Raw genomic sequence first — 27,637 nt, 5'->3', positions numbered from 1 at the left:
GGGAGGATGGCTGAATACAATCTTAGCAGAGTTTAAAATAATCAGAGAGAGCAGTCTGCAGTAGCGAGGTGCACGCTGTACATCAGTCATATCCAAAGTGTTGTCCTCTTCCTTCCAGGGCGATTGTTGAATATCGCTCTTCTCTCCCGTAAACACATGTGGCTGGTAGACCTCCGATATCTCTGTGATTCTAAAAGGCGAGAGAAGTGTAAGAAAAAGTCAATGTCATGGTTCCCCTGCTCTGTGTCCCGCCGTGGCTGCCGTTCAGAAAGGAAGCATGGGATTGCTTGGGGACGCCCTACCGGGGCCGCCTCAGACGCAGTGTCTACTGCTGCTTCCTCTGTTTCCCTCTGAGCTCATTACTTAAAACCAAAACTGAAACCAGGACCCTTCATCAGAGTGGGTACATCGTGTACTTATTTGGTTTTAAAATGTCCTTGTCAGAAAGTGAACTGCGGTAGTTAGGCAGAGGAAAGAACCAAATGTGTGTTATGCCCATACTAATCAGAATGGTTGGTCACACGGAACCCAAGAAAATAGAAGGTGGTTCTCAACTAAAGGTGTTAAAAGTGACCCTGAACCATGCGTCATAATGGCCACACATTTCTTGTATGTTTTAAGCTTGAAATAACAATTTTCTAAGTAGTCATGTCATATGATTTGTCCTTACAGGTGATATTGTCATCATCTATCCTTTTCTGTTTTCATCAATTCATAGTTGCATTTTTTTTCCCAGAGCTCATTTCCCCCTCATCCTTGAATAACTAGTTTAATTCCTCTTCAACTACACAAATCCAGTCCATACAGATTGAATGGACACATTCTGGTTTTTCCTCATTTTCTTAACTATCGTACTTTACATCAGTCAGGAAACTTACAAAACACAAGCCAGTCTAACTTTACATATGATGGGGGACGGTTTCCCAAGGCAGGCACTAAAGGCTTACGTAGAACAGGGCAGGATGGAGAGGGTTACTCGGGTGTGACCCACTCGGTTGGGGCAGGGCAACGGCCAGTTCCAGGAACCAGCTGACAGTAGGAGGGGATTTCCCGGAAGCCACCTCTGTTCTGGCCCGGGGCCATCTGGACCTGGCCAGCAGGCCCTGCAGTGGTCAGGCCGGGACCTGTCATGAACTAGTCTCCTCCTCCACAAGTATGTCCTTGGATTCTTTCTTTTTTAAAAAAAAAAATACATTTTTATTGATTTCAGAGAGGAAGGGCGAGGGAGAGAGAGATAGAAACATCCATGATGAGAGAGAATCATGGATCGGCTGCCTCCTGCAAGCCCCACACTGGGGATGGAGCCCAAAACCTGGGCATGTGCCCTGGCCTGGAATCGCACCGTGACCTCCTGGTTCATAGATTGACACTCAGCCACTGAGCCACACCAGCTGGCTGTCCTTGGATTCCTTATTACCTGTGCTTTGAGCTGTTTTACAAGTAGCTTACTTGAGGTCCTGACAGCTACTTCCAGATTGCCCACATCTTTAGAGATACAGAAGAATAACAGGGAAGTGGGTCGATTCCAGTAAAAACCTTCCAATTGTACTGAGTTTGTATGTTTTTTGTTTTTGTTTTGTATTTCAGAGAGGAAGGTTAGAGGGAGAGAGAGAATCATTGATCAGCTGCTTCCTGCACGCCCCTACTGGGGATGGAACCCGCAACCCGGGCATGTGCCATTGACTGGAATCGAACCTGGGACCCTTCAGTTGCAGGCCGACACTCTATCCACTGAGCCAAATGGGCTAGGGCTAGGATGGACTTGTTTAAGCCAGTGGTTCCCACATGAGTTTAGCATGGAAGGTGTTGTTTTTTCCATGTAATACCTGTAAACATCTTGAAAGATACAATTTGGGAAACACGGTACTACATTATTCATTCATTGACTCTTAGAATCTAAATGTTAGAAAGAATCTTGTAGAAATTACTGAGTCTCATCGATCATGGGATTTCTGTCATGTCCCTGGGAAGTGTAATCCAGTTTCTGCTTGAGCACCGGTACTAATTAAGGAATTTAATTCTTTTGCAGTTCGGATGGTTTCAGAATGTTTTTCATTATGTAGTACCTGGATCTTCTCTCCCAGAGCTTCCAACCAGTAGTGCTTCTCTGGAAAATGAAGATAAAGCATATTAGCCAACCATAGTAATGAGTGTGTCTTAACAGTCTTGCTTTTCTTGTGTTATTGCGCAGGCACCTCTGTGGGCATATATTGCCTGTGCGTGTGGCCTTTTCATCTACCAGTCTTTGGATGCCATAGACGGAAAACAGGCGAGAAGAACCAATAGTAGTACTCCTTTGGGAGAACTTTTTGATCATGGTTGTGATTCACTATCAACAGGTACTATTGATTTTTTTTAAATATTAATGATTAATAGTGACAAAGGGGATGTGACAATGTTAGAATAAATAGGAGGTTTATGGTGGTATAATGGTTATCAGAATGGTGATTTTATATGTTTTAGTATTTCCAAAAAACTGTAAAACTGGTTAATGTTTGTTCATTATTCGCTGTATTGGGAAATTTAGAATTTATATTAATTTCCACTAAAGTTCTTTTTAACCGGAAGTATTATTGTTTTGGCACCAGTTATTTTTAAAAATCTTAGGGCATTGTTGTCATCATCAAAAAAATCTCATAAATTATAGATGTGAGTACAATAGTGGAAGACTAGGAAATTCCTAGTCTTTAGATGGATATTTTGCAGACATTTAAAATTATATCGTAGATTTGGGGTACAACTATGAGAAAAGGACTAGAAAAACACACTAATGTGCTAGCGATAGATGAGTTACTATAGTTAGGTTATAGGTGATATGTCTCTATTTGTACTGTGTGTAAAGTAATATCTCAGTACCTTTTTAGAGGGCAAAACAAGAGATTTAGGAACTAAATGACAGTTTCTAGCTAGTCTTCACCACCACCCACACACTTAGTTTTAATTAGTTCTTTAGTTGGTTTGTTGTCATTTGGCATAGCAATGAGAATATTCTAAAAGAAAAACAAAACCCTCAATAGTTTTCCCTCGTGGACTCAGATTTGAAGATGTGGGTGCACGTTAAAGTTACTGTTTCTATGTATCCTGACAGCAGAATGATAGGTATCCTGTTTTATTTTAAGTGATAGTCATTTTGGCTCTGTAGTTTTGAGTTCGAAACTTTTATAGGGAAGTCCGTAACGATATCTGCTAAGTAAGAAAAGACGGCTATCCATCTGAAACAAGTAGGTCCCTTTGTGAATTATCTTTTTCTTGTCTTTTTTAAAAATATATTTTTATTGATTTTAGAGAGAAAGGGAAAGGGAGAGAGAGAGAAACATCCATGATGAGAGAGAATCATTAATCAGCTTGCCTCCTGCACACCCCACACTGGGGATTGAGCCCGCAACCCAGGCATGTGCCCTGACCACACTGACCAGGAATCGAACCATGACCTCCTGGTTCATAGGTTGACGCTTAACAACTGAGTCACACTGACCAGGCTAATTTTTCTTTCTTTTTGACTCTGCCTTGTCATTTTTTTTTTTTACTGCTCATTAGTACACTATCACTAAGTTGGGAGAATACTCCAAAAAAAAAATGCTAAACTATTTTAGTTGCTTTCAAAAACTTAGGTTTTACTAAGTGTGTAGATCAGGGGTCACGAACCGGTGGTCCGTGGACCACTGGTGGTCCGTGAGGTCCAAAAGGTTGGAGACCGCTGGTGTAGAGAAAGAAAATATTGAAATTACAGGTAGCCCTACCTGGTTTGGCCCAGTGGATAGAGCGCTGGCCTGCGGACTGAAGGGTCCCGGGTTCGATTCCAGTCAAGGGCACATGCCCGGGTTGTGGGCTCCACCCCCAGTGGGGGGCGTGCAGGAGGCAGCCAATCAATGATTCTCTCTCATCATTGATGTTTCTATATCTCTCTCCCTTTCCCTTCCTCTCTGAAATCAGTAAAAATATATTTTTTTTTAAAAAGAAGAAATTACAGGGTAAACTATAATGTAAAAGATTATATTCTTTCTTGTTTATCATTGATAACTGAGATTGTACATTTACAGCATGTCTTTCTTTTGCCTCCTCTAAAATCATTTCAGCTGAGTGTGGGGCCTTCTTGTGTCTGTTTTTTTTTTTAATCCTCGAGGATATTTTTCCATTGATTTTTAGAGAGAGTGGAAGAGAGAGGGAAAGACAGAGAGAAATATTGGTGAGAGAAACACATCGATTGGTTGTCTCTTGCACTCGCCCCAACCAGGGCCCGGGAGGAGCCTGCAACTGAGGTTCATGCCCTTTCGGTCCACAGGCCAATGCTCTGTCCACTAAGCCGAACCGGTCAGCTCAGTGTTTTTTTACTCAGATTGTCCAGGTTTCATTGTGATCTTTCTTTTGCAGTGTTTGTGGTTCTTGGAACTTGTATTGCGGTGCAACTGGGGACAAATCCCGATTGGATGTTCTTTTGTTGTTTTGCTGGGACGTTCATGTTCTATTGTGCGCACTGGCAAACATATGTTTCTGGAACATTGCGATTTGGAATGTAAGTAGCACTTAATGGTTATTTTGTTTTATCTTTCAAGCAACAAGAATGTTGCTTATAGGTATTTGAATATTAGGTATTGGTCAGATTACAAAATTAGTTTAGTAAATGAAAGAAGTTGAGAACCCTCATTATTCTAGCTATTACCTAAGGGTCTCCATTATGTGTCCTTCTATCACAGTTTTTTTGGTTTTTGATTTTTTTTTTAATTGATTTCAGAGAGGAAGGAAGAAGTAGAGAGAGAGAGAAACATCAATGATGTGAGAGAATCATTGATCGGCTGCCTCCTGCACGCCCCCTGCTGGGGATCGAGCCTGCAATCCAGGCATGTGCCCTGACCAGAATTGAACTGGGACCTCCTGGTTCATAGGTTAACGCTCAACCACTGAACCACACCAGCCGGGCCTGTGTTTTATTTTGATCTATGAAAATTCATTTTCAGGAAAGAAAAAGATACTTAAAAAGAGCAAAGAGCAGCTCTAATTTCTAAATATCGTAGCTTAATAAGGTTTTATTCTTTTCACATTGTTTTATTTATGAATCTATAAAAATATAAACTCTTGGTAATTTGATTGACATGAGCACACCTTATAGGTTATTACTGCCAACAAAATGCCTAAGAATTTAAAAAATAAAATACAAAAACTCCTTCAAACTTCAAAGTGAATAGTTCAGCGTAGTGATCCATAAATATTAATGAGTAAACCAGTCTTGGAATGAGGTTAAGGGTGGAATTGACCAACTGGTGTTTAATTAAGTATCACAGATCCTATTTATACGGCTCAAGTTAATCTCTTATTTTTTTCATGGTGTAAGATTAAAAGAGAAAGAACTTGAAAAAAGACTCAGAATACATCATGAAATGTCAAAATAAAAATCTGATGGTAAATGATAGAACATCTTAACCTAGTCTCTAATTAAGATGAATCATTAATGGAGTTTTGAATATTAGATCCATAATGAATTTAGTTGTTGAGGTTTTGAAAAATACAGAGTGCATAGAAAGTCAGGTGTTCCCTACAAGTTTAGTTGAGATGACTTCTGCTAAACTTATTTAAATATAATTTAAGATGTTCTTATGACAATAACTAAATAATTATTAATATTTTGGATATTAACTAAGAGACATGTCTCAATTTTAAAATAAAGAGGTTTAGAGAACATGTTTAAGGCCCATTTTAAGATGTTATGTTTATTATAAGAGACAATAGTGGACGTGAGTGTCCAATTGAAGACTATGCATTCACCAGCAGTTTAAAAATGATCAGTGCTCAGAAAATATTTAAAATTTCTGATACTATTTTTTTTAAAATATATATTTTATTGATTTTCTTACAGAGAGGAAGGGAGAGGGATAGAGAGCTAGAAACATCGATGAGAGAGAAACATCGATCAGCTGCTTCCTGCACACCCGCCACTGGGGATGTGCCCGCAACCAAGGTACATGCCCTTGACCGGAATCGAACCTGGGACCCTTGAGTCAGCAGGCCAACGCTCTATCCACTGAGCCACACCAGTCAGAGCATCTGATACTATTTTTAAAAAGCACTATTTGAAAATATTATGTACCAATGTTTTTTTCCTCAGACTTCTACGATCACTTGGTTTGCCCTAATTAAGTGATGGTACTTTTTACTATCTGGATTTCACACAGTTTGTGTTCCATTGGTATGATCTCAGAGTTAACTTTCAGGCCCTTATTTTGAAAAGGTGTCTATCACCTACCCTAATGTATTCTCTTCCCCTTTAAGTAAAGCAGCATCACCCATATGGTGTGAGCCCCGAGGGAAGGAAAGCGAAAGCCCTGGAAGCAGGGGAGGAGGAAATGGATGGTGTTTGTGGGCATGACTTGCTCTTACAGCTTTCTGATCGCCAGCCTTAGCGTTGTCCTGGTGGCGTATTCCTTTGACGAAATACGTACTTGGAGAACTGCGGGCAGCGCCACATCATTAGCGCATCAGGTGCCTGTAGGGGAGTGGCAGGAGCTAGGGCTGGAGAAGACCCAGAAAATCCAGGGCCTTTGTCCTGCCCAGAAATGTGAGCTGTGATCCTGGATCTGTGGGGAACCTTTGCAGGGCCTAACCAGGCTCAGTCTGGCAGCATTCTGATGAGTGGATTGGAGTGGCTGTGACAGAAGGAAGGAGACCCCTTAGGAGGCATCAGCACAGTGAATGTGAGGAATGAACTCGCACAGAGACTGCTGTGGAAGAGGAAGGGGGAGGTTGGAGATTTAGAGGTAGAAACTGTAGGACATCTCTGTCTGGATATGGAGAGTGAGAGGGAGCGGAGACTGGCATGGCTCCCAGATCACCTTCTCAGGTGGGTGGATGGAAGGTAGAGAAGGCACTACAGGAGAAGGAGCCTTTTGAGAGAGAGAGAGGAAGGGAGGTAGAGAGAGAGAAACACTGATGTGTTGTTCCACTCAATTAGGCATTCATTGATGGATTCGTGTAGGTGCCCTGACCGGGGATCGAACCCCAAACCTTGGCATGGGGACGACACTCCAACCAACTGAGCTACCTGGCCAGGCCGGAGGAGCCTATTTGAAGGGAGAGTTCCATCTAGAAGATGTATATGGGCGATTTTAGACATCGGATAGGATAAGAATAGCAGAAAACATAGAAAGCAAGCCTAGAAAGAAGCCCTTGAAATTGAACAGCCGAGTAGGAGGAGGCATACCGGAATGGATTTTGAAAGAGAACAATGCTAAGTGCTGCCAAAACTCAAAATGAGGACAGAGAAGTGTACATTGAATTTGGCAGTGTGAGGCCGTCAGAGTGGTTTCTCTGTAGTGGGCAGAAGCCAGATTGTAGGGGTGACACGTGAAAGGAATACGTAAGCGCACAGTTAGCGCAGGCCACGTACAGAATGGGTGGCTGTGGTGGGAAGCAGCAAGAGAGAACGTGGCTCAAAGGAGGGAGGGTTTTATATTTTGTAAAAGTTAATTCCCACTAATTTTTAATGGAAAAGGTCCCAGCATACACAGGAAGTCGACTAGAGAGGAGAGTAGGGTAAAGACAGGAGCGACTGGCACTGCCTTACAATGGTGTGAAAATTACAGTGAGATATTGAGGCCAGTTTGCGTTTAACATCTCCATTTAAATTAAATAGTATTATAAGGGATTGGTTTTGATTTGGGAAAATTGTATACTATTTTCTGAAATCCTGCATTCACATTAAGGCAACGCTGAATTGATATTTTTAAATTAAAAGTAAGTTACCGCCTTCATAGAAATATGCTGCCAATGCTTTACATTTAAGAAGATATTTATCCAAATGCCAGTGTATATGGAGTAATAACGATATTTTTAAAGAAGTTCTGAAAACGCCATGCTGGCGTTCACATGTTTTGCAAGAGCAAGTAGCAGAGGAACATGTCTAAGGAAGCCAAGTCTGTGTCATGGAGGAGAAAGCCCAGAGTTTATTTTGTTTAATTAGGAAGGGCAAGGGCAACCCTCAAATGTAGTTTGAATAAAGAAATTTTTTTAAATCCCTTCTTCTTACTCAGAGGAAAGTGGAAGCAGCCTTAGGCCCCTTAGGAATTTTATTTTTAAATACTTATTTTAATTATCTTATTTTGATGTTTACACACATGTGTGAAAAAAATCACAAGGATTTCTTTTTATATACCATAAATTCAGGTTGCTATACCTTTAATAACCTTATAAAACAAAATGTTTGCCAAATTAGAAATTTGTTTTCCTTAGTCTCCTAATGTCACTATTTTTAGTTCCTGTTAAATGTGCTCTTAGTACCTTGAATAAAGAGGCCCAGTAATTTAATTCATCCATTACTAATTTCCACTCAGCATCAGGTATTGTGAGTGGCCGGTGTGAGCCACTTTACTCTGGTCACAGGTAAAAGCCGCCTTGTGCAGGGAGCAGTGCCCACCACAGCCGTACCCAGGGCCCTGTCCTGGCGGTGCTTCTGGTCTGAGCAAGTGGAGCTGGTGGATGAGTACTGCTCATCGGACCCTCCCAGGCCAGCTGAGCCCGTCAGGATCGTTATTATAAGCCTGGATAGGAAAGGCTGGGGAGGGAATAGGTTTAGAGGCTAGAACTTCGTAGAAGGATTGAGTCCATGGGAGAAGATAAGAATTATGAGTTGAAGCTCATTTGTAAACACTTGTAAAATATTCTTTAAATTGTTTGTCGATTATATTAAATGCAAGAGTTCACATTTCCTCTCTTAAGGTCTAAACCCTCCGTATCCAGGTATTTTTAATGTATAACATGTAGATGTCTGTGTAGAATCATTTTAATAAATTAAATGCTTAGAAACCCTAAACAATCCTTAATGAACTATATTTATGCAAACCGTGGGCCCTAAAAAATCTTTAAGATAGAACTCTTTCTTAAATTATCATTTCAGAAAAAACAACCTTCGTTTTTTAAAAAAAGTCTATTTTTATTGATTTCAGAGAGGAAGGAAGAGGGAGAAAGAGATAGAAACATCAATGATGAGAGAGAATCATTGATCGGCCGCAACCCGGGCATGTGCCCTTGACTAGAATTGAACCTGGGACCCTTCAATCCACAGGCCGATGCTCTATCCACTGAGCCAGACTGGCTAGGGAAAAAAACCCCACAACTCTGAAGTTACCTTTTCAGGAGGAAAAAAAAAGAAAGTAATTATAGTAAATTGAACTCAGGCCAGTGTGTCTTGCCTCAAGTGTCCTCTCCAAATGGCCTCCTCTGTACATCAGCTTGGGCAAGGCCCAAACCTTCATGGTCCTCATTCTCTAATGTATAAAGTAAGAGTTTGGGATTAGGTGACATCTAAGGTTCTTTCTGTGAGTCCATTAAGTTTACAAAGATTACTTCCAGAGTTCTTATTACTTATAATTATGGCAGGTAGAATATTTTTCTTCACTTTATTACATTTTTTTCTATAATTAAATGAAAAAAAATTAATAGGCTATGTATTCTACTGGTAGTCTGACAAATCCTGTTCACCTTCTTACCCAGGTAACCTCTAAAGCAGAGCTAGGGAACCGTTTTTTCTGCCAAGGGCCATTTGGATATTTATAACATCATTTGCTCAATATTATTCGCTTAATATAAATTTATGTTGCTATGAAAAAAGCTCCTAGATTTATTGAATTTCAGGTCCCGCCTGCGGTTCCCTTGGCAGGGCCAGACCAAATGATTTTGCGGGCCTTATATGGCCCGAGGGCTGGACGTTCCCCACCCCTGCTCCTAAAGAATAAATAGTTGAAAACCTCCTAGTCATTAAAAACTATTAATGTCTGATCCACTTCCTGTGCATTGGAAATGAGGAAACTTCTTGTCGAATGCCTTGATAGGATCTGGATCTGTAAATGTTTAAGATTTATCACGTGGATTATTGAACACCAAAGATTTCCCTTTAGTTTCGGTTTTCCCGTGTATTTTTTCTCAGCAATGATTCACTCATTTGGACTCTGCCCATTTTATCAAAAAATTATAGATAATATCCTAAAACAACTATATGAATGTAAAACCTGAGTGCAGTTTGGACTCCGGATCAGCAGGTGAAATTGTGGGCCTTGACCATTAGCACTCCTTGGTTCGTAGGTTTGATTGTGCCCATTTTATTTGGAGCCTGTTCTAAACCACTAGCTTTTTTCTTTTTTTAATTTAAATTCTTTATTGTTTAAAGTATTACATGAGTCTCCTTTTACCCCCATTGACCTCTCCCCGGCCACCCCCACCCCCAAACTAGCTTTTATCTTGTCACCAAAATTTTTTTAGCGATTGAATTGGATGTTTTATTTACTTTGACCACTAATAAACGTTTCCAGTGTAATAGAGAGTGACAGCTGGAATTTAGGGAAGAGAAAGAGGAGAGGATAAGATTCTGGACTAGAGATGATCAGGAAGCAGAACAATGAAAAGGCCACTTTGATTTTTGCTCTAACCAATTCCTAAAGGTCACCCTTACCCACTCGCCCTTGCCCCTTCACGTGTTGATGTTACTGAGAGCAGAGGTAGGGGCGAGGTGAGTGTGGGGTGGTGAAGGGATGTGAGATATCCGTGGTTTCCCAAACACACAGATGTCTGTACATTGGGGCTGCTGGGAAGCATTTACCACAGGCCTGTCCAGATAGGTCCTGGCGCTCACGGTACCTACCTCCCAGACGGTGTGATTATTTAACAAGCGGTAGTCACCATTCCTAGGTCATTGAGAGCTGACTTGTGTTTTTAGTTCTAGTGTTTCCAGCTGCCGATTTACAAGTCATTTATTCAGTGTTACGGTTTTAATTTTTACGCTTTGCTACTATTTGGATTTGGGTAAGAAATGTCCATGTATGCATGGGAGGACGATAGTATTGTATACATCGTATTGTTGAAACTTTAGATGTCTTTATAAGGAGAATGCTACATTTTAAATCTCGCTTTTTAACTTATTTTAGTAGGGCTCTTTAGCAGAAGCTCTGAGTAAAGCTATTTTGAAATGTTTGTTTCCTTATGCATAGATTCGATGTTACAGAGTCCCAGATCATAATTATAATATGCCAGCTTCTCACAGGAACCCTGGGACCTTGGTTCTGGAACTCCACGGTAACTGCTAGAATATTCATGCTGTCCAATGAACAATGGCGTGAACTCAATGAAGACAGCACCTTTGTCATGCACAGAGTAATTAAAAAACAAAAAATCAAAAGTCTGGTGGTATTTCACAGGCAAACAGGTTATTAGAAAACGAATAATTTTAATATATAATAGGGCAATAAAAATCCACCCTATTAAACAGAATTTTTTTAAAATAATATTTTGATGATCTGATGCTAAAAACAATTCTCCCATTTATCTACTGTAACCAATATTATTTTTGCTCTATGTAATATTTTTAAAAACAAATACCTTTCCACCATGAAATAGAATTCTTTGGGTATTTATATTTTGAAAACAATAAAGCAAGCAGAGTTTTTGTTAGATACTTAAGTCGAGAGAGCTTTTTATAGTGATGTAGAAAAGATTCCATTTACTCTTTTCACTTAGCGAATCATTTAAGCTATGTAGTACTAGTGCTTCTGCTTCTGTGTGCAGTGATTTTGTTTTTAAAAAATTAATGCTACAAGCTGTTCTCGCTTCTATTATGTTTAATATTTTCCTCTCTTGTGCTTTTAAAACTAAGTATCTTTAGCTTTCCTGTTACTATAGTCATCCTTTGACTACTTTCCTTTTCAGGTTGTGCTTTTTAATATTAAATACATATTTCTGTAGTTAATGCTAAGAGTAAGAAATATATCTTTTTCTTCATATATTAGAAGTCTGATTTTGACCTTAGGACTTTTAAAATTTCAAGATTTATTAGGAAATGGTTTCCCACTAGAATAGGCCAGAATCCTTCACACTTTAGAATGAAAGAGTTTATTTACAAGAAAAAATAAAGCTTTGATTCTGTTTATTTTGTAAATCTAGTTATTTTGTAAATCTATTCAGTGGCAGTAACGATGACTTTGGGGACAAGTCAATAGTGAGGGATATTCTACAACTTTTTTTTTTTTTCATCAAAAAAATTTAGCATGTGGAGAATACCAAGTACTCTAGGCATGTTTTAAGAACAAAACTAAAGCCATTTCCAATTGACGTCACAATATATTTTCATAATTATTTGTGGAAGTCCCTCCTGGGGTAGAATCATGTGCCTCGTTCAGGGTGTCACCCTATAGCACTCCTTTCCTGTTCACCTGTCTTTGGTACTCTCTCCAAAGATCTGAGGCTTTATGCTCACTGCACTTGTCTAGATTTATAATTTTCCATAGCTCATCTGTTAATTACATTCACCAAAGGTCACTGTCACCACTATTCCTAATGAAATTAATAGTCAAGATATCGACTATATTGTTTACTTTCACTGTGTTTATCTGTGATAACTAAGTGCCCTATATTTAGAGGTCCCTCCTATTAAAATGTTTGTGGAAACTAATGCATTTTCATTTTAACATGAAAGATGCTTTTCCTCCACATACACTGTCTTCCCTTTCACCAGTTGCTGCGAACCTGCAGATGTCTTCTTTTGCTTTTAGTATTTGTCACTTTAACTGATTTGCTCATTTAAATGAAATTGTCAGATGTACTTTTTTTTTTTTTTACAGAGTTCAGGGGAAAAATAAGCTTCACAACAAGTGGTTATTTCTAATTTGTTTCCAAATTAATTTCATTTATTAGCATCGAAACTTCCTATGTCAGCTATTGCCTATTAGGCTGTGCCATTTTAGAGAAAATTGTGTGAGAAGACGAGAAGCATCATCCTGAAACGTATAAACATCTCAGTGATAGCAAGTTAAACACCTGTGACAGACGTTTGTCCCTGTTGACTCATAGTCTAAACTTTAGGAGAGTTTGGTCAGCATTGTGTAGGAACAACACTTACTATCTCTGCCATGGGCCCGTGGAAGTCATTTTGCCTATCTCACTAAATGTCTCACCTGTAGGATGGTGGTACTAGGTCCTGCCTCCCAGCGTGATTTTGAAGATTAAGAGTAAAAAAAATATAGTGTGTTAACTATAGTGACTGGCATATAATAAGTGGTCATTACCATTATTACTAATTTCAGACCTGTGTTAGTAACTCCCGATGGTCTCCAGGTTTCTTCCGGAATTGGTTGTGCTAGTGTGAGTGGGAGAATACGCCTGGGAACCCTTTATTTAACTCCAAGATGATCACTCAGTGAGGTGAGAGGACTGTTTTCCAAGATGAGAAGGACAGGCTGCCCCTTAGCAAACTTGGATCCCTCTTGGAGGACCTGCTCTACGCTAGCCCTTGGCTATTCTCTTCTTACTCAAAGTCACTAGACAGGTTATTTTTTGTTTTTGTTTTAAGTCTTCAAAGATAATCTAAAGATCCAGGTAATCATTCACATGGTAGACAATACTGTTTTAAATAACTCAGCTTACCTTAGAAATAGACATTTCGACTTCCTCTGTAGATAACACTTGAATTTAAAATACTCATGGTTATCACTCAGCTGTACTGGTAATAATTATTTAGCATTAGCCTAAGCTTGCCATGCCCAGTTTGCCCCTTATCAAGGGCAGGAAGTTAAATATCAGAAGGCAGTGTATTGCATTTCGAGCTAATCTTTACTCTAGGCTGCCAGTCTTCACCCCACCCCTGGTATTTCTGGTAACATACATAAGGAATGCCTTATTCTGGTGATGCATGTTCCCTAGCACCTCAGGTCCATTTATGAATAATTGCAAATCTGCAGTTAATAGCAATCTAATCTTTGAATAGGATTCCAGGCATCTTCAATGACTTCTGAATAAAATGCTTCTTTTGAAATAATAGCTCACAAGTCAAATTGTACAAATCTGGGTTTCTTTGACTTGGTGAATTTAGCCCTAGTGCATGTGTTAACCAAGCTGGTAGCCAACCCAGATTACAACACAATTATATTTGCTGTGTATAGTTTAACAAAAAAAAATTATGTTTGCAAATTTGCAAGTCTATCTTTGAAATGCACACAATACGTAAAACATTCTGGGCAAAGGTGATTGGTGATTACCATGCTTATCAACTCTCCCCGAATGCCAGTTAAACCCCTTCACACCCTCACTTAATACTGAGTTGTCTTGGAATTCGAACCAAGTGCATGTGGTAGGTATCCCAGTTTGGGGCTTTGTAAAGATCTCTCATGTTTTCTATTCTCTTTTACATTTATCCGAGGTACAAATAATTGCATGAGGTTCCCTCCATTTTTATTTTGTAATTCTATACTTCTGGCCCTTCCCCTCCCACAAGGCTACTTCATATATCCAGCAAAATGTTGTAAGATGTCTGCCCTCCACCCGAGACAGAGCCGATCATCTCTGACACCTGCTTAGCCTCCTGAGTCTGCTACTGAGTGTAATTTTCCTTATTGGCAACACCACTCACCAGGTCAGCTCTACAGATTCTTTTTAGCCTAACCCAGTCCATTCCCCCCCATAAAAAATGTGTATATCGAGATAACTGCATCACTGTATGTTTGCAGCTTAATCAGCTTGTTTAAAAACCATTCTTGAGCACACAAAGATCAGGTTTTTTTAGCGGTGAGAGACCGGTTTCAGCCGAGTTACTTGCTGTGGGTGTGAGAGCTTCCGACCCTTAAACTGTTTGTTCTCAGTGTCAGCTTTAGAAATGAGTGCTCGGCTCTGCTCTGGGAGTTGAACCCCCTGGCTGCTGTCGATACCTATTTTTCTTAGACTTAAAAAAAAAAGCTTACTTTCATAACAGATAAATTACTCACTTTGTTTAAAAACTAACATAAAAAAGATACGTAGTTAGTGGTCTCCTCCCGCTTCCTCTCCCAGCAGGCTGGTTCCCATGCTGCCCTCCACTAGGTAACTACTGTTCTCAGTTTGTGATTTATCCTTCCAGCAACTTGTTATAGAATTAATGGCAAAAATAAAAAATAGAATATTTTTATATAGAAAAAGGAACATATACACAATCTAGAACATAGTTGTTGTTTTTTACCTATTATGTCATTAGTATGTGTCTATATCACTATGTAGGGAGCTGCCCCACTCTTTTTTAAAAAGCTACCAAATATGCCACCGAGGCACCTAATTTCTGGGACCACACCCTCGTTTCTAATTTGCTATTATAAATAACACGGTAAGGAAACACCTTGTGCGAACATGGTGTGCAGGCATATCTGTAGGGTAAGTTCTCAACATTCAAAGGCCTTTGGATCCAGGCCTCTGAGGACGAGAGCCTCCAGGTTTGACGAAGTGCCGGCAGGAAGGGAACCCCAGTGTAGGCTTTGCTCCTCAATCTTTTTGCCCGTATTCTTTTTTCCAGACTCTCGGCCTTCTCATTTCTGCTGCCCTGTTTTTGCACCACGTTTGCCTCTTTTTGACTGTACGATCATTTCCAGCTACCTCGAAGCTAACTCTTGGCTGCTTTCAATGTCTTCTTTCCAGAAACCTTTGGGTAGTTGACCTAATAAACATGAGAATTTGACAACTGGGTGGAACTTTTTTTCACCCCCATACCATGGAAGGCATGACATGAGGATGTCTAAACGGCAGTCCGTTGTACAAGGTCTCCGTGGTTTATGCGACTAGTGAAAGCTCTCCATTCCGCTGGATACTACAAAGCAGTATTTCAAGATCTCGTGTTATACAGCAGTCCAACGCAATCCTCTGCTTGACACTCAAAATTTAATACACACACTTCGTTTTTTCTTTTTGGTTGGAAAGGTTAAGCTCTAGTTTTCAGCCCAACCTCAGTCAGAAACTTCCTTTGGAAAGGAGGGGTTTTTATTGCTCTGTGAAATTCATCAAATTAAATGAAAAGGCTCTGGATTTTATTTGATTTTGCTCATAACAAATTTGTGACACCTCCTCTTCCCCTTTCCTCGATATTTGAGATTTTTGTCGATTGTGCATGATAGAGGAACGCTGCTAAGCTTGCAACTAATGAACTTGAAATTGTTTTGAGTAATTCTGCTTTTTTGGCTTTTTGTACCTAATCAGAATTGATGTGACTGAAGTGCAAATCTTCATAATAATCATGCATTTGCTGGCAGTGATTGGAGGACCACCTTTTTGGCAATCTATGGTAATTTCGTTCACATTGTGTATCCCATGTCATGCATGTTGTCTTTTGCTTGTGTTTCTAATGGAGGATAACACGGTTACAGGGTGAAATGTAAAATTATTTTGTTTTTTTCTGAAAACGAAAGGCTCACAGCAGTCGGACACCAACTTCTCTCTAGGGCCTGGTGGATCTCACTAGCCTTCTACGTGGTGCCTTAGGTGCCCCCGGGGCTGGTTCTCAAGGCGCTTTCCAATTATGACTTGTCACTCCATTTTACTAGTACAGCCGAGGAAACAGCAGGGAGCGTGAGATAACAATGACGTGGTTAAATCGGCCCTTTTATTCCATTTCTGCACTCAGTTTTTTGGTCATATGCTTAAAGCTGAATGGCAGATTTGGGGTAGGAAGTTAACTCTGGCCCCCAAACAGAACCGATGCTATTGAAGCCAGTGCCATAGTGGGTTTTTGGTGTGTGGTTTTTTTTAACAAGCCATGCCCTAGGTTTTCAACCTGACCTAAACTCTAGGCTCCCCTCCAGTCCCAAATTCTCTTCCAGAAACCTCTGGCAGAGGGACTGTGATATGTGTGCCGTGGAGGCTCAGACACAGGCTCAGGGGCCCGCCTGCCTGAGTCGGCCCCAGCTCCCATCTCCTGTGGGAACGTCACCTGTCAGCTCTCCGCTGCTTACTTCCTCCCCTGTACAATGAGGACAGCAGTCCCGACCCCATCGGGTGATTTTTGTGGATTAAATGAGTAAATATGTGTAAAGCACTTAGAACGGTGCCCCCATCACACAATAAGCCTCAAATGTTGCTGATGTACCCTCCAGATCTGAGCCAAAGTAGTTTGTCCTCCCTGGCCCGGTTAACCACGGACCGCTCCCACCACCCGTGCAGAGTACAGTATTTGTCACTTAGTAGGTATTACCTTACCAAAAAGATTTACTGCTTCTATGCAAACATAGTTCTTAAAAACCAGATTAATTTTAAGGTATAAGGGAAGTTTACCGAGCAAGAGTTTTCCCTCACCTAAGTCACTTTATGATGGTAAATTAGATACTTGAGGAAGTGAAATTAACACACTTCCCTAAGTATTTATTGCCAGAAATTATTTAATGCCCTTTATTTGGGGGGGGGGGGCGGGAATGAAGGGATAAAAATAATCTATAGTCAACAAGAAAAAGTTGGAAACTATTTAGTCATGTACATAATATGTACATAATATCATTCAGGTTCACATCTTTCCTACACGCAGTCTCAAAGCCAATACGGTCTTCAGTGAAATCTGACATCTATAGATCTCACTAGAGAATTTTATTACTTTTGCTCTCCACTAGGTTAGTAGTTATTTTTTTATATAACTGCATTTAAAAAATAAATCAGCCATAGAAGAAGGATTTTTCTTTTCCTAAAACTAGATCATAAGCCTAAAGCCTAAGCCTAAAGCTTACCCCCACTTAAAATTGTTATATGGCTTTGTGTTTTATTCCAAAATCTCCGCCCTCCCCCCCAAAAAATTATTTTGAATATCTTAAACATAGATAAATAACCATAGTTTTAGCATATTGATGACAAAAAGGAAATGGGATTCTGGCTTGATCATCCAGAAATAGGCCAGCATCAGGTATGTAGACCTGTCCATCTAGTTATCCTCATCAGTATGTAGCACTGTTGTACGTGAAGTTACATATCCACTTAGGCTACACACATCCCCTTATTCTTTGGCTTTTGCCTGGCAGTAAATTCGCTGCAGGTATACTTGTTGCCTTTTTAAAATTAGGATTTATACACACATCAGAGATGTAATTTTTTAAAAGGATAAAATATTTTGTCCTATCTTTATTGATAATTAAGAAAGTATAATCATCCTTTTTTATTAAGTGTTTTACAAGGAACCCTCGGGCTCCAGGCTAACCTGGAGTTCGCAGACCCCCCAGTCCAATTTCAGGCTTAGGGAGGTTAGTAGCAGAGGGAAACCCCCCGCCCTGTCTTACTCGCATCACTGGTCCTCCTGTCACCATCAGTGGATGAAAAGGGAAGACTTCACCTCCTGGTGCTGTTTGGGGGCGTAGAGAAAACGTCTGTGTTTGAGCGACGGTCCCCAGGAGAGTCCCACAGCTGACCGCAGGCCACTGCACTTCACCGTTTTCTTCTTACTTGGCCCTAAGCATTTATGGCTGAACATGTTCGTTCAGGAAAGAGTACTATGTGTAGTGTTCCCACTTACCTGTGTGCCAAAATGGAGAGAGGGTTTGTTTAGGGCCTAGATGTGAAATTTTCATCTCTTCTGAGGTTGATGTCATAAAATGGAAAATGCTTTCTAAGTCCTCATTCAAAAGCTTTTACTAATATTCAGAAAGCAAATTTATGGCAAACAAACAAAAACAGTGCAGAGGTCTTCATAACGCTGATTGCAGGAGATCAGCGCCGTGCACAGGTAAGTGGTTCGAGTCCGCTGCGTATGGAGCACACATTCTTGCTGCTCTTCTTTCTCTTCAAAGAGACCAGTTTTTACCATTTTGTTTTGTTTGGTTGGGTATTTTTTGTCTTGTTTTTGTTTTCTTTCTTTTTCTTTTTCTTTTTTTTAAGGAAAAAATACTTTTATGCACAAAAGTCCACTAGGGCGTGGTTTACATGTTGCAAGAAATAAAATAACACATTTGTGTGTGTGTATTGCTTCCCAAAGGAATATATCCATTTGGAACGCCTGGGAACTATCTGTTATCGTATCACTCTTTTGAAATAGGGGGGGAGGGACATACAACTTTGAAGGGGACCCACAAATAATCCCCACATGGTTACTCTCACTGACATTTGATTCTCGTAAATGTACTAGTTGATTAAATGTATGTGTGTATTAAGCCATGAGACACCTTATTCATTAGGTAAAGTATTTACAAATAGTCATAGCCCACATTCTTTGGAAGAAAGTATCTATACTCAAAATAGTACTTTCTATTTTTGCTGAAATTTATAGAACCTATAAGAACACTTTATTATGCTCATAAGAAAACTAGTGTAACAGTTAGTAACCGATATTCTACATTAACCCAAACCATTGAACCAAAACATGGGTCCATTGTCAATCTGGCAAATTGAGGGTTTAAGATCTTTTTTCCACTTCCACCCTTTTCAAACATAAATTCCATTAGATTGGTATTACTTTGGATGCAGCCAGGGAATCCAGAGGGTTTTTCCCTGGCTGTGGGGCAGGCCCCAGGCCCCAGGAGAGCTTTTCTTGTCCTGGCCAGCCTCGGAGGCTCCGAAGCCCTGGAGGCCTGAGGTAAAGGTGTCTTCACGCAGCTTTCTGGCTGCTCCTGCAGAGTGGATGCACTGTGGCCACCTTGGATGCGTCCCAGGAGGACAGAGAGAGACTGGGAAAGACAATGTGCCCACCCTCCTTAATCTTGGGTGTGAGGTGCCAGTGGCAATACTTCTGGTGCTTTTTGTAAGCGGAGCAGTTGGTGCCGATTTTGAAGGGCTCATCACCCGGAGAGGCTCGGGATCCCGCTGGCCCCAGCGTTCCCTTCACTTGGCCTCCGATTTCCTGGTAGCTCCCTTCCCTGTTCCCTCTCAGTGGGGGCCCCGTGTGTCTAATACGCTCGCAAAACTAATTCCACATGGAGAGTAAGAGAAAGGGAGCGCTTCATCCAGCAGGTGTGTACGGAGCCCCTGCAATATGTGGGGCTCTAGAGAGAAGGTAAAAATCAACTCAAACACAGCCTCACACCCAGGAGCTCAGGGTTGGTGCGTGTGGCCATCACATGACGGGTGAGCAGCGTCCTCAGCATGTTTCTGGTACTTGCTTCTGAGTCTGTTCTTGCTCACTTTGGGTCCAAGCCACTTACTAATTTGCCTGGCTTTGCTAATGTTTCTGCTGCTTCTCTCTTCTTTCAAAAGGCAACCATTTCCATGATCCTAAAGCATTTTCCAGATTTTAAATACAGCTGTGACGCTGTCCAGCCCAGCTGTGCACAGCTCTCTGCAGGGCCAGCCTTGGCGCTCATTCCGTCCGCTGGCCCACATTCAGGCAGGCCCCTTAATGCCTTGCTGCTTTGGAAATGTGGGAGAGTGTAAGGTTTCCCTCTTGCCAGACAGGTCCTTTGTCACGGGAGCAGAAAGGGAGCCAGCCCGCATTTGGAGTTTCCGCCAGGTGCCTCAGGTTCGCACTGCAATAGTTCTAGTTTTCTGAACTAGAGCAGAAAAATCTCTTGGAATTCAAGCAGCCATGGTGTTGGTTTTCTCTTTTATGGAAAACAAGTTTTGGATTGGTCTGTAGAGTTTGGAGATCAATTAGGGAAGGAGGACAGCATTGAGGATGGTCCAGGGAGGTCTGGGCTTGATTTTTAAGTTGACCTATTTCATGTTAGAAGCGTAAACACCACCACAGTACAACTTGAAGTTCAAACAGTTGATTCCAACTTTTATTTTTTTTTAGAGTTGCAGTTTTGCAAGAGGTCATAGAGTTGTGTAAACAAACAGAGGTCTTAAGAATTTTGAAGAAATTGAGGAGCTAAACATTAAGAATTATATCTACTCATTTTACTGCAGTTTTATACATATGAACAAATAGAAAATCTCAGATTTCCTATTTGGTTTTAAAAGTGTAGGCAGATGGCAGCCTAAAAAGCGTCAGCAGCCCTCATTAAATTGTTTTCATTGTAAAAACTCATTGCCTGCTAAGCCTGGGCTTTGGGAATCTTATTCCTATAGTCATTTGTTTCTATTTTTAGACTCATCATTTTATTGTTGCTTTCTTTCCATCTATATTGGACAAAACTTGAGACTTTTTTAAAATATATATATTTTATTGATTTTTTATAGAGAGGAAGGGAAAGGGAGAGGGATAGTTAGAAACATCGATGAGAAGAACATCAATCAGCTGCCTCCTGCACATCCCCCACTGGGGATGTGCCCACAGCCAAGGTACATGCCCTTGACCAGAATCGAACCTCGGACCCTTCAGTCCGCAGGCCAATGCTCTATCCACTGAGCCAAACCGGTTAGGGCAAAACTTGAGACTTTAGAAAAGCTAAAGGGGAGGTATAGGAAGGGAGAGACTCTTAAATGATTTTAAATAGTAATGCAAATATATTTCATTTTAAATGACGGATTTGTATTCGCAAGATTAAATACATGATCTCAATCCACTCAGCCCCCCTTGTTTTAAATCAGTCCCTTTCCTACTTGGATGTGCTTGCCATGTTTGTCCCCCACACGTGAACGCCTTCTTCCTTGCCCTCTGCTTCCTAGCTGCTTGTATCCTAACAATTTGGCCTTGGGAGCTCTTCTGAGTAGAACTTCTGTCTTCCATTCTCCAGTTTACAAATTTTTGTTTTCAATCCAGTTGCGAATATTTTTAGTCTTTCATCATCCACGCTTCATCGTAACAATGAGTAACAAATTACGGATATAGAGGCAGAGTTAAAAAAATGCACAAAGAAAAAGACAGAGAACTCTTCTTTGATAAAAAACACCAGAAGACAGCCCAGTTCACTATTGCCAGACGCCTGGGATGTGTTAAATGAGCCTCACTTAGCTTATGACTCAAATTAATAAAGTTGGATCAGTTATTTTCTTTTTAAAGATTGCTGTCAGCAGTGAGATTAATTTCTGTGTAGCCTCGTCTCTTCAGACTTGTTATGTTGCTCATAAAGGAAAAGAGAGAGGAACTTCCATTAGTTTAAGTATTTACTAGACTGGGGGGCATGGAGAAGAACATATCAGAATATGAATTGAGTATGTGACTGTTCTGTTTTCCTATTTCAGTTTGTATATATTTTAATTGCTCTTTCTCTCTACCTATTAAAGATTCCAGTGCTGAATATTCAAGTGAAAATTTTTCCTGCACTTTGTACTGTCGCAGGGACCATATTTTCCTGTACGAATTATTTCCGTGTAATCTTCACAGGTGGTGTTGGGAAAAACGGATCAACGATCGCAGTGAGTATCGCTTATGCTAGGACAGTGTGGGGGTCACTTCATTTTTCATTTGAATTATATTACATCGCCCGGCCAGCATGGCTCAGTGGTTGAGCATTGACCTATGAACCAGGAGGTCACAGTTCAATTCTGGTCAGGGCACATGCCTGGATTGCGGGCTTGATCCCCAGCAGGGGGCATGCAGGAGGCAGCGGATCAATGATTCTCTCTCATCATTGATGTTTCAAGCTCTCTCCATTCCTCTCTGAAATCAATAAAAATTGTATTGAATTATATAAAATCACTTGTCAACTAGGAGTTTCCACTTAGTCTTAAAAATAGTAATATCCAAAACTTCAGCTTTATTTATACATGCATACAATGATATGCTTATATTTGTGTGATATGCACAAACTTTTGTGCACCTGTGTTTTTGTGTGTGTGTGTTTTGTTTTTTTTTAAAGAATGGCCTGCTTTATAAAATAAGCCTGGCCTCGTAAAAGTGAACTCCTCAGTTTGTGCCTTCCCAGTCCGGGTGGCTGCTTTTCCTGAGCTGTTCTGATGCTCCATTGTAGAAACTGTTGGCTGTCAGACTCTACAAGGCTCTTAAAAGCTTGAGTTGGTCAGTATCGAATCCCACTAATCCATCTCCTCTCTGCCCTGCACAGGGAACAAGTGTCCTTTCTCCTTTTCTCCACATTGGATCCGTGATCACATTAGCTGTGATGATCTACAAGAAATCCGCAGTCCAGCTTTTTGAAAAGCATCCCTGTCTTTATATACTGACATTTGGTTTTGTATCTGCTAAAATCACCAATAAGCTTGTGGTAAGCACGAACGTTTTTGTTTGTTTTTAATTTTCATCTGATTCTGGTTTTAGGGCCGTAGTTTTCATTCCGTAGTGTCCTGAGAAGTTGTAGAGTTTGCTCTCCTCCAATCAGAATCTCCTGACATCAGTCTGGGAGCTGTTGGTATCTTCTGTGAAGCGACAGTGAGATTACCAGGAGCTCCTTGAACCTCCATAGTTCTCCCCTCTCTCCACAATTTCATGTGCTTAGTTTGCTCACCTGCATTCTTCAGTCTCAGTCTAGACACTCAAATTAGGCTCCTGGTGAGACGCGTGCTTGGGGGCCTAGTTGATGGGAAGAGCCCTTTGGGGTGTAGCTCTCACACACACTCCCCGTGGGCCGTAGTTTGCCCACGGCTGGTCTAGACACTCAAATTAGGCTCCTGGTGAGATGCGTGCTTGGGGGCCTAGTTGATGGGAGAGCCCTTTGGTGTGTAGCTCTCACACACACTTCGTGTTGTCAGGTTTTTAGTTTTGGAAATTCAACGCCTGTTGCTAAAGAATTCTTGAGACTTGCTGTTCGAGCACAGTGCTGGTTTTCTGTGTAGCTCACCATTGCTCCAACACGGAAATGCCCACGCCATTGATTCTCTTTCTTTCCTAGGTGGCGCACATGACAAAGAGTGAAATGCATTTGCACGACACAGCCTTCATAGGCCCAGCACTTCTGTTTCTGGATCAGTATTTCAACAGCTTTATCGATGAATATATTGTGCTTTGGATTGCCCTGGTAGGTATTGTATTTCCTGATGTGGAGGCTACTTACTGTTTCAGTGGGCCAGTCCTGAGAGATCCATCTTGCAATTGTAATGATTTGGAATGTCAAAGCCTCATTTATAGGACTTTGTGGGAGTTCCTTGTGGCTTCATCTTTGAACCATTTTTTACATTATTTTTAATTCTGCCTGCATTAGGGCTTATAAATTCCATATTTCTGTAAAGCAGGAGTTGGCAAACTACACCCAGGGTGCCAATGGCCTGGTTTTGAAAATAAAGTTTTATTGGAACACAGCCATGGCCATGCATGTCTGTGGCTGCATTCATGCAATGATGGCAGAGTTGAGCATTCGTGACAAAGACCGTGTGGTCCGCAAAGCCTGCAATAATGACTGTGTCTCTAAGAAAGAGTTTGTTGACCCTTGTTGTAAAGGAAGAATCAGTGAGTTCTGAGATGTTAAATTGTATGGAATGGAGGGTGACTCTGAAGAGAAGGGGAGAAAGCCAGAAGCCACGCCTCTGCACTGTCGAAGCTGAGGGCACCCTACGCAGGTCAGGTGACTCTAATCGTCGTCTCTTTTCGTTCCAGGTCTTCTCTTTCTTTGATTTGATTCGCTACTGTGTCAGCGTCTGCAATCAGATCGCATCTCACCTGCACATACACGTCTTCAGAATCAAGGTCTCTACAGCTCACTCGAACCATCACTAGTGATGGCGTCGGTGTGGTATAGGAAACGCGTGCTTTCTGCAGGAAAGAATCTGAACATATTAATGAGAGTGGGGAGGACAAGAACAAGTATAATTTATAATAATCAACGTGGTATAACTTTTATCCTTTGTTACTGGTAACACTCCTTAACGATCCTCTGTGAGAATGGGAGTTTCGAGTCCTGTCCTGTATATTGTACATGTTGATGTACAGGTTTTGGCCAAGCGAGCGTGCGGGGAACAATGCCATGTGCTTATAAGCTCTCCTGGATTCAGAATAAAATTGTCATGGGGGGCTGATCCCCTGCAGTGGAGATTTCTTAGGTAGAATATTTGCAGGCCAAAAGACGGTTGCTTTATAATTTTAACAAATCATCATCGTTTAGTGACATCTTTGATTCATGTCTTCTCAAGCTTTCTTTGCAAAGGAGCTCAGCTCAGGAGCAGATGTACCCCACTGGCGTGTGAGGGGGAGCTAGTGACCAACACCCGGAATTCGGAGGGGAAGGTTTCCTATCTTGACATCGCTGAGGAAGTCATTTTTTTATTGCTCAAGAAATGGAGTGTCTCGTGGGCTGGGACCCTGTCAGCATGCGGAATAATGTACCTTTGTCGATTCATTTTATTTTTTTAAATAAATATATGATCTGAAAGCCAGCGTTTTTCTCAATTTTATTCACTGGAAAAATAAAGTAAGTTTTAATGTCATTTTTCAAACTTGAAGCAAAATTTATTTCTGTTCTTTAATAAATAAGAAAATTTGGTCAGCTGTGTTGTTCTGTCCTGTGACCTTTCCATTTTGTATAAATTATTCAACTTAAAACATAGGAGAACTGTATTCTTTTCCCCTCCTGATAGTTTTGTTGTTATCGTCACCCTGTCCCACCCTCCAAAGACATTTGTGTTCTTTGTATAGGATTCGGGGACCTGAGGGCCACACTCACATACACACACTAAAAAGATGCAATTCTTGGCCCAGCCGGCGTGGCTCAGTGGTTGAGCATTGACCTATGAACCAGAAGGTCCCAGTTCGATTCCCGGTCAGGGCACATGCCTGGGTCCCCAGTGTGGGGTGCAGGAGGCAGCTGATCAATGATTCTCATCACTGATGTTTCTCTCTATCCCTCTCCCTTCCTCTCTGGAATCACAAAATAAAATAAAAATGAAAAAATGCAATTCTTGAAAAAATGCTTCTGAATGTTCCCCATCCCTTCCACTGTTTCAGCAGAAGGTAGGAGAGGTGTGGAGGGAAAGTGGACTGGGTGACCCCTAAACTTGGGACTCTACGGTTCTCTTTTCTCCAGAGAAAAAAATGTCACTGTGGGATCCCTCCACCTTTAGCTGAAGGGTTGAACTGGGCTTCCCAAGATAGCAAGTAGGAAGTAGGATGTCGAAAACAGAGCTTCCAAACCAGGTGGTGGGTGGACAGGCCTATTTATGGACACCTCTGGCTCCTGCTCACTGACATTGCCGCCCTGCGTGACCCCGGACCACAAATTCCTCCCTCTGGCTCACGGCCCTTCCTCCCAGGAACCTGGAGAGCTCGCCTGCCCCGTCCCAGCGCTGTGGCCAGTGCGCCTGTGTCCCTGACGCCTCCTGGTGAAGTGGAGCTGCTGACCCCTAGAGCTCGGCCACCAGCACAGCCCCAGTTCTGGGCCAGCACCAGGTCCCCTACTTGCGGTCCCGTTTATTCTCACATCTATTCCTGTCTTTTTGCTCCTCCCCCAAGAGTGGAAGTCAAAGATACACATAGAAACCACAGGAAGTTTTCATTTTATTCTTATCCTCCCGTGTCCACAGACCTTTTTACGTGGCAAGCCGGAGCCTTTGGCCACAGCTGCTTTCTCTGGAGGATTTTGTAATAGTGGTTCCTGGGACGGGGCAGTTCTAGCAACTCCTACGTCTCCATGACACCTGTGCTCCTGTTACGCTCTGTGTTCCCCCTGCACAAGGTGAGCCCTGCTCCGTGAGCACAGAGGCCAAATCTTCCGAAGCCTTGAGAAAGCAGATTCCAGGGATCCCAAACTCGAGACACCAGCTCGAAGCAAGACCGGGTTCCCAGGACTCGGGAGAAGAAGGTCCCGGGGCTGAAAGCTTCGCTGACCCTGCCATGTTGGCAGGGGCCAAAGTCCAAAACTGGCCTGGAGGTCTAGTCACTCCCGTTCACCACAGTTCTCATTTCACAGACTTTCCCTTTGATTTCTTCTGTTTCTTCTGTTCTTCGTATTCCCGTATTTTCCGTTGGAAATAGCCTGTGGGTTCAGAAGCAGGTGTTAGAGGATGTAATCTGGCCGGGCAGACGGATGAGCTCAGGGATGAGGATCAGAAATACCCTTTCTGGCCTGGCTGGCGTGGCTCAGTGGTTGAGCATCGACCTATGAACCAGGAGGTCATGGTTTGATTGCCGGTCAGGGCACATGCCCAGGTTGCGGGCTCTATCCCCAGTGGGGGGTGTTCAGGAGGCAGCTGATCTATGATTCTCATCATTGATGTTTCTCTCTCTCCCTTCCTCTCTGAAATCAATTTTTAAAAAAAATTTTAAAGGAAAAAAAACCCCCTGTCTGCTCCCCATACCCCCACTAAACCCACATTCTCGTTGGGGAATTCCCACACCCTCACAGGCCTCTGGAGACCCAGTATTCCATTAGCCCCCAAAGGGGCTACAAGGAATAATAGAGCGACTTCTGCAAAGTGTCAGCCCGGGGGCATTTCCTGAGGCTTTGAGTTCTTTCTTTCCAACCGGCTGATAAGATCCCAGCTGTCCTGGGGCCTCTGAAAGGAAGTGCCTTTTCCTCCCCTCAACCCAGGGCCAGGGCCGAGTGACCCCACAGGCCTAGAGGGTAGAGCAGGAGTGGGCAAACTTTTTGACTCGAGGGCCACAATGGGTTCTTAAACTGGACCGGAGGGCCGGAACAAAAGCATGGATGGAGTGTTTGTGTGAACTAATATAAATTCAAAGTAAACATCATTACATAAAAGGGTACGGTCTTTTTTTTTTTTTAGTTTTATTCATTTCAAACGGGCAGGATCCGGCCCGCGGGCCGTAGTTTGCCCACGGCTGGGGTAGAGGCTCTCGCTGGCTGCCTACCTGCTGGAGGGTTCTTGCTCTTCTCAGCTTCCTGGATGAAAAGCGAGAAGAGCTGTGTCTTCACAAACTTCTTCACGAATCGGCGGTTGGCCTTGGAGGGCAGAGCCTTGTAGAAGGCCCGTTCTTGGAAGCGGCCTTGCCCGTTGGCCTCCCACCTGATGTAGGAAGCGTAGTGGCCGACGGTCTTGACAAAGAACTGCACGAACGGGCCTGACACATGCTCGTTGATTTGTTCTGGAGCTGCGGGGGACACGGAGACGCCGCTCAGGGAGGAGCCAAAGGATGAAACGGCCCACCTTTACCTTTGAGGGGCTGTCACTGCAGGCT

The 27,637-nt window shown here is 41.9% G+C and overlaps 2 protein-coding genes and 1 long non-coding RNA gene across 9 annotated transcripts in view; 1 reads left to right on the top strand and 2 right to left on the bottom strand.

Annotated features, from left to right (window-relative positions):
* Positions 1-24,879, top strand: part of CEPT1 (choline/ethanolamine phosphotransferase 1) — a 32,766-nt gene extending 7,887 nt beyond the window's left edge. For 2 of the 4 annotated variants that reach the window (XM_014534606.1, XM_005860026.2), the window contains 8 exons: positions 2,192-2,339; positions 4,372-4,513; positions 15,967-16,051; positions 21,841-21,972; positions 22,620-22,778; positions 23,403-23,528; positions 24,104-24,193; positions 24,637-24,879. In XM_014534606.1, coding sequence (XP_014390092.1) covers positions 2,192-2,339; positions 4,372-4,513; positions 15,967-16,051; positions 21,841-21,972; positions 22,620-22,778; positions 23,403-23,528; positions 24,104-24,193; positions 24,637-24,690 — 936 coding nt within the window. In that variant the 3' untranslated portion in view covers positions 24,691-24,879. Of the gene's footprint in view, positions 1-2,191; positions 2,340-4,371; positions 4,514-10,970; positions 11,056-15,966; positions 16,052-21,840; positions 21,973-22,619; positions 22,779-23,402; positions 23,529-24,103 lie in introns of all 4 variants that reach the window. The other 2 variants (XM_005860025.2, XM_005860027.2) reach the window with 2 other exon arrangements.
* LOC106725034 lies at positions 20,782-21,834 on the bottom strand. Its single transcript, XR_001360891.1, has 2 exons — positions 21,045-21,834; positions 20,782-20,815 (listed from the first exon to the last, which is right to left on the bottom strand). It is a non-coding gene; the product is annotated as an uncharacterized LOC106725034 (long non-coding RNA).
* Positions 24,880-25,976: 1,097 nt separating the features above from the next.
* Positions 25,977-27,637, bottom strand: part of DENND2D (DENN/MADD domain containing 2D) — a 17,416-nt gene continuing 15,755 nt past the window's right edge. For all 4 annotated transcript variants that reach the window (XM_005860021.2, XM_005860023.2, XM_005860020.2 and 1 more), the window contains exons 11-12: positions 27,311-27,550; positions 25,977-26,474 (exon numbers count right to left, since the gene is read on the bottom strand). In XM_005860021.2, coding sequence (XP_005860083.1) covers positions 26,398-26,474; positions 27,311-27,550 — 317 coding nt within the window. In that variant the 3' untranslated portion in view covers positions 25,977-26,397. The remainder of the gene's footprint in view (positions 26,475-27,310; positions 27,551-27,637) is intronic.

This window comes from Myotis brandtii, unplaced genomic scaffold, assembly GCF_000412655.1.
Source record: "Myotis brandtii unplaced genomic scaffold, ASM41265v1 scaffold131, whole genome shotgun sequence".
NCBI lineage: Eukaryota > Metazoa > Chordata > Mammalia > Chiroptera > Vespertilionidae > Myotis > Myotis brandtii.
Note: the sequence above shows the minus strand (reverse complement) of the source record. Positions and strands in the feature narration are given on the sequence as shown.